Source organism: Diabrotica undecimpunctata, unplaced genomic scaffold (genome assembly GCF_040954645.1).
Source record: "Diabrotica undecimpunctata isolate CICGRU unplaced genomic scaffold, icDiaUnde3 ctg00003227.1, whole genome shotgun sequence".
NCBI lineage: Eukaryota > Metazoa > Arthropoda > Insecta > Coleoptera > Chrysomelidae > Diabrotica > Diabrotica undecimpunctata.
This window is the reverse complement of record NW_027314424.1, coordinates 5,412-15,114: the sequence shown is the minus strand read 5'-3', so window position 1 is coordinate 15,114 and position 9,703 is coordinate 5,412. Positions and strand designations below refer to the sequence as shown.

The following is a 9,703-nucleotide window of genomic DNA, read 5'->3' as shown; positions in this document are numbered from 1 at the left end:
ACGCGCTATCTCAGAGTCCATTCCTATTCATGTAATTTCTTTATTCTTAATTTTTTCTGCGTGTTATTGCGGTGTAAAAGTATTTCATCTTTAATTTTATGTATCTTTGTTTTTCTTATATTTTTATATTATAAATGTGTATTATTTTCAGGGCGGCGACCCAGTGGGATCAGGTGGCATGGACTGCCTGCAGCTGCGCCAACCAGCAGGCCCGTTTCATTACCTCATTAGCGAACAGGCCAAGTCTCTGGTCGCCCTTCAAGAACTTCAGCATGAGGTGGGGGCCCTCCTGGAGTTCCGCGATCTCGTCATCGAGACTTTTCCAAACCTCCGAAGTAAGATGGCGTCCTCCACCCCGGCGACGATGACGTCACACCATTCCAACATTCCCGTATCGATAAGGCCAGGGGATTGGACACCGGGGATAAGAGTGAGAAAGAAAATCGGCAGTAAGGATGATAGGAAGAAAGGAGGGGATACAGCTGTGCAAGATTCGGGATTCAGTACTGAAACTTCGAGCAAGGAAACGCATAGCGCTTCATCTACTGCGTTGGCAACATCTTCATCTGCAGCTGGTGAGTGAAATATACAATAATATTTAGTAGGGCTCGTATTTCTAATGTTTAGTGTTCTAATGTATTAAACACGAAAAGGCTAGCTGTGGCAGAATTTTTTAAACTCTTATATACGATATAACTATCTTTAGTTTTGTATAGAGTGCATTTTGCACTAAATTAATCTTTACTTTTGATTAACCTCGTCCACATCGTCTTTTTTCAATGTAAGTATTATTCCATTCTACACTCTTGAGACGCAATTTCGGCTAAACAAAATAAACATTAAAATTTTTGTTTATTCTATTCTAAGAGATACTTAAACTGTTTTTCTTCGAACATTTGTCAACGTCATCATCATTCTGGATTTACAACCCTGTGTGGGTCCTAGCCTCTTCAAGAATTTCTCTTCAGTCGTCCCTATCCATCGCCTTCCTCCGACAAGCACGTATTCCCATATTTCTCATGTCTTCATCGATCCTTGTTCTGGGTCTTCCTCTTCTTCTCTGACCAATGGGTCTATCAAGGAGCATTTTTCTAGCTGGGTCATTTTGTCTCATCCGCATTACATACCCTATCTACGTCCTATCTTAATAAAATATGTTTTACGATATCTGGTTCCTGATATATTCTATAAAGTTCCAAGTTGTATCGTCTTCTCCACACTCCATTGTCATTCACCATAGATTCGCCTTGTTACTTTTCTTTCGAAACATCCGAAATGCTTTTATTACATTACATTCGAAGATTTGTAATACGTAGAAATTTTAAATACACGTATATTTGAAATACGTGAATTAAAACTTTGTGTGAACTTCGTTCGCTGCGAACTAGGACTAAGAGAATAATGATTACAAGAAAGTAGTCACGATTTAGTTACATCTTTCAATTCCTGAATTCTTTAGATCATTGTAGTGTACCCGTAAGAATGCAAATGGCATTCATATGGACAGATCTTTTGGGCACAATATTAAAATATCAACGGTTATACGTGTTGCCATACCTTAGATATTTCATATAGCAGCTTCCCTATAGTTATAGAAACTTACGTAATTGCGTCTTTATTGTATTTAATTTATTTGTTATAATATTTACATAAGTATTACTTCTTCATTTCACTTTACATTTATATTTTTATATATAATGCAATAAGTATGTAATTATTTATTTTTTACAGGTGCAATAGAGACTGACGAAGTCGAAGACGAACTTTGGAACCTTCTAGACATCATTCACCGCAAAGGAACCCGTTTAAAAGATGAAGCCGAAGTTCTTCAAGGCACTCTCCGCGAACAAGCTATGCATAAAGACGAACAAGATGGAGGTGGTTCGTTTCAGCAAGTTATTTTTTCTTCCTCTTGTCCGACGTCATCAACAGACGTACGAAAATTGCGTCAGGAACGCGATCTTCTGCTGGATCGATTGGCAGAGATGGAGGCTGAAGTGCTGGCCGGGAGAGTGCATACTTCTAGATTGCAAGAGGATTTAGAGCATTTGTTGACGACGAAGCATGATTTGGAGGAGCAGCTCAAGGCGGTTGTTACACAAAGAGGTAAGGTAGATTAGTGGTTGCTTCAGAAAGACGCTATTCCACTAAACAATGTCATTTTTTATGTCAAGTTGTTTTCAAGATACGATACATCGTCAACTATCATCATCATCATCCAGCCTCAAGAGTCCACTGCTGAACATAGGCCTCTTCCTCATGTTTCCAACCCCGTCTATCTTGCGCCGCTCTCATCCAGTTTTTATCGAGTCTTCTTAAATCGTCAGTCCATCTTGTAGGTGGTCGACCGACGCTTCTCTTGTCTTCCCTTGGCATCCATTCCAATAACCTCTTTGTCCATCGCCCATCTGTCATTCTGGCTATGTGTCCTGCCCATCTCCATTTTAGTCTGGCTATCTTCTCGATGATGTCAGTCACTCCGGTTCTTCTCCTGATGTCTTCGTTGGTTATTCTGTCTCGCAGAGTTATTCCTAACATGGACCGCTTCATTCTTCTCTGCGTGACTCTCAGTTTGGTAGCTGCTGCTTTTGTTAAGGTAAGTGTTTCTGCTCCGTACGTCAAGACTGGGAGGACGCACTGATCAAATACCTTTCTCTTTAGGCATGTGGGCAGCTCACTTTTAAAAGTTTCTCTCAGTTTTCCAAATGCTGCCCACCCAAGGCCGATTCTTCTCTTCAGTTCATGAGTCTGGTTATCCCTGCCAATCATAATTTCATGTCCCAGGTCGTCAACTATACTTAAAATTAACAATGACCCTGGCATAATTCTCTTGTCGTTTTAACTATTTCAAATAGTCCTAGGCTACTACAGGTTCCTATCATATCTCGTATGTATAGCGAATTATTAACGTGTTTTTATATTTCCATTAAACTAGCTGGGACACATGAGCATTTTTCCATCCTTATTATGTTTCACATGGAGCGATTTTGCTGACTTTAAGTTCAGGCTAGCAGAATAAAAAAAACTTGACTATGACATATTTTTTCACCCATTGTGCACTAATTTATTACAACGTAATAATTGTTGTAATAAACCCTCAAACCTACCTCTAGTGTTACCGCTACCGTTAGTTTAATATTTGAAAAAGCTGACTTAAAAAAAATATTTTTGGCATACTTTGTTTTTACGAATTTATTAGCAGTAATACCCTAATGAATTCGTAACCTTGTTACTCATAACCCTTGTTATGTCATGTTAAAAGCAGCAAAATAAAAAATCCTAGTCTCAGCGCGCAGATGAAAGAACGATCGGGGTCCTAAGAATGTGGTGGTGGACGCTGCCACAGTTAGGTAGCAATTATTAGTAGGTCTCTGATCTGTTTAAGACAAGTTCGGTATTTTGAAGAGTTGTTTCAGTTTAAAAAAGTATTATTAAGTCAAGTTTATTGTTGTGTTATAATGTATAGTGAGTTTGAAAGTGATTAAAGTTCTAATGGAGGTGGCGAAGTTGTCGTTTTAAAAACAACAAAGAAAAGAAAAAGTTATGGCCGTGTAAAAGATGTTATGAAGAAAATTAGGCTAAATAGTCAAACTATAGATGACGACTGCGTGTGCCACAGATTAAAATGCTTTGAAAATATTCCATTAGATAATAGACTAACAATAATAAAAGAGTTTAATGAACTGGATTCGTATAATAAACAAAATGGTTACTTGGGAGGTCTTGTTACGACTTTACCGGTGCAAAGGCATAGGAGCAGAAAACCACACGAGGAGACAAACCAGAGTTCATTTGTATACAGGATTAGAGTAAAAAGTAGTGACAGTTTTCGTGACGTATCTGTCGAAGAATTCGAACAATTAGAGAATCATTGGCTTCTAATGGCACTGTAAAACCAGTTGACAGGGTTAAGCATAATAACAGGTCCCACCAATTAAGTAACGAAACTAAACGTTGTGTCAATTCATTTCTTCAATCACTTAGGGTAGAAAGTCACATTAGTCTCTAAAAGACACTGATAAAATATACTTACCTGAAGATCTCAATAATATTCCAAAATTGTGGTTAATGTATAAAGGTTTCAATTCCAATATCAAAGTTTCCTATGACACGTTTAGAAGTATTTTAAAGCAATATTATAATTTCTCATTTGGTTAGCCACGGAAAGATACATGTAGTACATGTATCTTTCACTATCACTACACACTATCACACGTTTATTACAAGCGACAATTAAATTTTGTCACATTTAACATTCATGTTCTTTCTGATCAAATCTGTGTTTTATAGATACCAAGAAAGTGTTGCTAAGAAGAGAGCTGATAAAGTGTGCTCGATGATTCACCAATTGTGACTTCCATTCTGCCTACGACTGTTCGTAATCTTGCAATATTCTGCAATAATTGGGCTGATGAACAAAAACTATAATACAGCGTTACGTTATCTGTATTATTTAGTGACAAAGCAAAAACGATTTGACAATGTTAAAATAGTAGTAGTAGTCCTAGTAGAGGTCACACTTACTTACGTGTTATCGTGACATGAGTCATATCAATCAAAAATCCTATGTCGAGGTTCCAGAGGAATGAGGGAAGTTATAAGAAGTAGCCGTGCGAAGTCATTCATAGTAATTGACTGGACTAGAACAAGGCATGTTCAAGTCTTGGACTAATTTTTTTAAGCTTATGTACCAATTATACTGCCCAGTACCGACAAGGCCAATTAGATGTCTTCATGCAGATAGTTCTACACCAAGGTTAGTTCATCACCGTTGGAATTTCTTTGGTACTTATTACAGCCACGCATTTATCAATGAATACAAGAAGAAACGGATGAAGGGCCATCAACAAGAGAACAAAATTCCCACACGAAACTTTAAAGCCTACATCAATTTTTAATATTACCAGCACATATAGTTTTTTTAGGTTATATATCTCACTTATATCACAGAGAAATAAAAATAGCCCAAGATGAAGATAGTCTCCAAAGACTGTTCCACAGATTTAACACAAGAGCAAAAGAATTTAATATCACAATCTCATCTCAAAAAACTAAAACAATAGTAATCAGCAAAGAACCAACCAGATGTAAAATAGAAATTGATGGCATCATTATTGAACAAGTAATGGAAATAAAATACCTTGGAATTTCACTGCTAAGCTATGAAGACCTGGACAAGGAACTGAGAGATCAATTACAAAAAGCAAATAGACTGGCAGGATGCCTTAATAACACTATATGGGGAAACAGACATATTAACACTGAGATGAAGTCAAGAATTTATAAAGCCAATGTAAGACCAATAATGACATATAGCTCAGAAACAAGACTCGACACAGCCACAACACAAAGGCTACTCGAAACGGCAGAGATGAGAGTACTGAGAAAAATTACAGGAAATACACTGAGAGATCGAAAGTGAAGTGAAGACATTAGAAGAAAATGTAACGTACAGTGTATAAATGAATGGACACAAAGTAAAAAAAAAATGGAATAACCATATAAGCAGAATGTGGGAGACTACCTGTTATGAGCAGCCAATAATTCTGCTAGATTAATTTTGAGCTATCAAAACAAAATTAAAAAAGGCATTTTTGATAATTTTTCTGTATTGTAGGTACTTTTACTTCAACGTTTTACTATTTTTTAATATCTTCATACTTTTCATCTTAGCACACCGGGCAAGTCGGCAAATTACGCTTTCATTTTGGAGTCGTAAAGTCGTAGTTTTTCGTGTGGTATAAAAAAATGCATGTCTTAGCATTTCTAGAGTTGAAAATTAACTCTATACCTAGATGAATGATTCGCACTGTTTTGTACTATTAAAAATTACTTCAAAAATTTTTTACTCAAAACAAATAAAAACAAATCGAAACATCGAGGCATCTTGAACAGATTTTTTGAGACTTATATTTTAGTCTATACGCTTACTCGATTCTCGTGAACTTTTTTTGCCCAAGGTTAGAAAAAGTGGGGTTTTTCTATGCGCTGATTCCGAATTTAATAATGAAAATTCTCAATTTTGCGGCGATCAAAAGTTTCAAACAATTTATTTTCATGCACGGACGCAGCAGGTGACCTATCATTGCCTTGTGATCGTATTTTGTTTTTGCATTAGCGCGCGTCCTTGCATAAGAAAAATAATTGTTTAAAACTTTTGATCGCCGCATGATGTTTTTTCACATTGACTTTTAACCCATAATTATTGCCTTTTTATAAGGGGTCGTTTAGGAGTGAAGAATTACTAGGGCGTAAAAACCTAGCAGAACACTGTCGTATTTCTAAAATATTTTTTGACGTGACAACGTCTTAAATTAGGTTGTGGCTCGGAGTCATTCATGAAAAAGTGTAACGCCCGCTCACGTCTGTTACAGTGAGTCACCGAACGAGAGAGAGGCCCGCCGGACCGGCGAATGCCTTGCGTCTCTCTCCCACTCAAACATGATCGGTCCGCTGCGCGCGCAGCACTAGAGAATTAGGCGCGTTGAATCGGTGCGTGCTTCCGTGCTTGTGCGATCATCGTCCTATCCTCAACAAAATCACTCAAATAGAAATTAGTTAAGTTTAAGTTTACATGTACAATGTTTTAGTAAACAAAATATATTTCTATAGTTAAAATTTGTGCAATTCTTATTTTCATTCAATTCCTTGTTCCTATTGTGCAATTTAATAATATTCATATCAATAAATATTCTACTGAGAAAAAGACGTTGTCACGTAAAATCTTCGCCCGTAAAACCGACTTTACAGGCACTCTGAGATAGCGCGTTTCTTCTAGCTTGAATATTAAGCTAAATAGTGAAATCGCTTCCTTAGGGGTGGATTTGAGGGTGAAAAATTATTGGATTGGTAATAAATTAGTGAAAAATGGGTGAAAAAATATTTCATAGCCAAAACGGTTCTTTTTTAATTCTGCTAACTTGAACTTTAAGTCAGCAGAATCTCTCTTATTTAGGGAAAAATGTGTATGGCATAAGATTGGCGTAGATTGCCTATTCCATTTGATGGAGGTGATACAATGAACCCGTCTTAGGAGGTCTAAGTCTCTGAAGGGCTCATAAATGGGCCCTGTCCCAATCTACCATAACCATTGCATAGGTTATATTGGTTTTCGCTCATGTGCCCCCCCCCCCCCGCTATCTTAAGAGACATTTTTTTACATTTTTCCAGCAGTATCTCTACCTTTAGACCGCATGATTTTCTTACCGGTATCCCTACGCATATTCTCTTACCGATATCCCTACACTTTTCAAAGATATTTCTTTTAATAAACTCATCGTTTATTTGATCTAATACTTTCTTTAATTGCTCGATTGCCTGTATTTCTTATTCTCTTTTGAACATGTGAGCATTTTTATATTATAAAAATTTTCCTCTAGCGAATGGGGTTTTCCCCATTCGCTAGAGGTTTAAGTTCTTCTGAAAACTATGATTTTGTTGTTCCCTATTTCCAGTTATTTTAACTTTTTTACGTTTGAATTATTGTGTATATCGTTAAATTTTTGTTCTAGGTGAAGTGAATTCGCGTATTCACGATTTACATCTTCAATTTGTGACTAAAAGTGGAACCGTTTCGCCGTCGGAAAGTAGCAAACTCCGTAGAGACTCGACGTCATCGACGACGGCGATATCTAGTCATCAACGGACAAGTCAAAATAGTGTTTGTGATCTTGACTCAGTGCTCAGTGATAAAATACCAAAAGTAGCAGTGCCGGATACGAAAAAAATACGCGCCATTTTGAAAGAACACGATTCGTTGGTGCTGCAAAAGCATCTGTTGACGTCAACAGTACGGAATCAGGTAAGGTGTTTGAAGTAATATTTGAGCCGTAGGAAATTCTTTAATTTAGTTGCATATTCGTAAAAAGTCTATAATGGAATTGTCCATTTATAGACTTTCTACGAATATGCCACTAGTGTAGACTAGACGAATAGTGTAAAGAACATTACACTAATATTTCATAAATAGAAGTAGAAAAAACTCTTGTTTTTTTATTGGCATGTTTAACTTTTAAAATTATCCAAAATAATTAGTTACAGCATCAAAACGTTTTCGGTCTTATCAGTGATTCTTGGTTAACACGTGCAAATAGCCATTTATAAAGAGGTTTAAAAACGTTTTTGTTTTAATATACAAGTTGGCTATTGCTGATCTAGTCAGTCGCAGTAGTTGTCGACATTTTCGAGTTAACTGTTCAAAATGTTCTTTTGTAGAAATCTTTAGTCGTCGACATTATGTCATCATTTTAAAATTTTAAATACATTTTAATATGTAAAACAAAGCTTTTTAAAAACCTCTTTAAAACTGGATATTTGCGCGTGTTAATTCTTCTTCTTCTTTGAGTGCCTCTCCTATTGGAGATTGGATATCATTAGGGCGATTCTAATTTTATTTCCTGCTGTTTTGAATAATTCGTTAGTGGTGCAGCCAAACCACTCTCTTAAATTTCTCATCCAAGACATTCTTCTGCGTCCTTCGATTGTTCCTTGCATTATATTTTGTAGGAATGTGTACTTTTGTCCTCTCATCAGGTGGCCAAAGTATTCAAGTTTTCTCTTTTTTATATTCAGTATAACTTCTGGATCGTTATTTATTCTGCGTATTACCTCTTCATTTGTAATTTTATCCACCCAACTTATTTTTAGTATACAGCGGTAGCACCACATCTCAAAGCTTTCAAGATTTTTAACATTCTTCTGTTTAAGAGTCCATGCCTCAAAAACGTAAAGCAAAGTACTGAATACATACAAAGCACAATACATAGTAAAATTCTATTTTTATTGTGCATCCCGCACATTGCACTAGGATACCAAGTGCTTCTTAAAAGATTAGACCACGATTAACAAGCTAGAGAAGACATGTGGTAATTTCGTTGGCTCCACGAGAAGATACATACGCATATAAACTCCCAAGTTTTACCAGTATGCCTTGGAACAAACATAACCTTCTGGGGATCCACAGATAAACAATACTTTGTGCTTTTGGGATATTGAGAGTCGATGGTACTTTACTTTAACAACGCTCTAGCGCTTTTGGCTTTACGGTGAAGCTCTAGTTGAGTTATGGCAGATGCACTTGACCCATTCTTGGCTTAAATTTGACAATGAAATGTGTCACATGTACTGCACGTATCAACTCGTAGTCTGTGGAAAGACAGGCTAGAAAAGTCCTTGATGAACCCAGACATAAAAAACTTATAGGGGACTGTTGCATCTGGGTGTATTTGCAATAAGGCTTTGAACAATATGTGAATGTATAAATCAGGGCTAATATAATCCTTTGCGGATTTAGTTCTTGACCAACATCCCTTGGGATCATGTTTATGTGTTTTTTTAGCATTACGATCATATTTAGAAAACTTTGGAGCAGCATGTCTGATACGTTTATCAGTATAACACGTTTTACCCTATCTTTTCTTCTCGACCATCATGCGCAATATTTTATCATTAACAGCAAAAGTATCTTGAAAGATTTTCTTTCATACCCGCCCAAATTTTTATTACCATTGGGAAATGAATAGCATATTGTTGCTTGACGTCGTCGGCTGTCTTGCTCATCCTCATACAAACCATATCGTCTTCTTTGAATACCGAAAATACTTAAAATCCCCATTAGAAAAGTGCGTTGTATTTTAGCATTTTCTTGGTGGAACTTTTCAAAAGAGAACGTCTCCGTTCGTACGTAACATAATTACAGTTCAAC

At 36.6% G+C, this 9,703-nt stretch overlaps 1 protein-coding gene across 1 annotated transcript; it reads left to right on the top strand.

The window, feature by feature from the left end:
• Nucleotides 1–155: 155 nt before the first annotated feature.
• LOC140432205 (uncharacterized) lies at nt 156–7,801 on the top strand (the record flags this gene model as incomplete). The annotated part of the gene is made up of 3 exons (XM_072520029.1): nt 156–575; nt 1,732–2,106; nt 7,512–7,801. Coding segments are annotated over exons 1-3 (1,062 nt in total), but the record flags the coding sequence as incomplete, so codon positions are not given.
• Nucleotides 7,802–9,703: the final 1,902 nt, after the last annotated feature.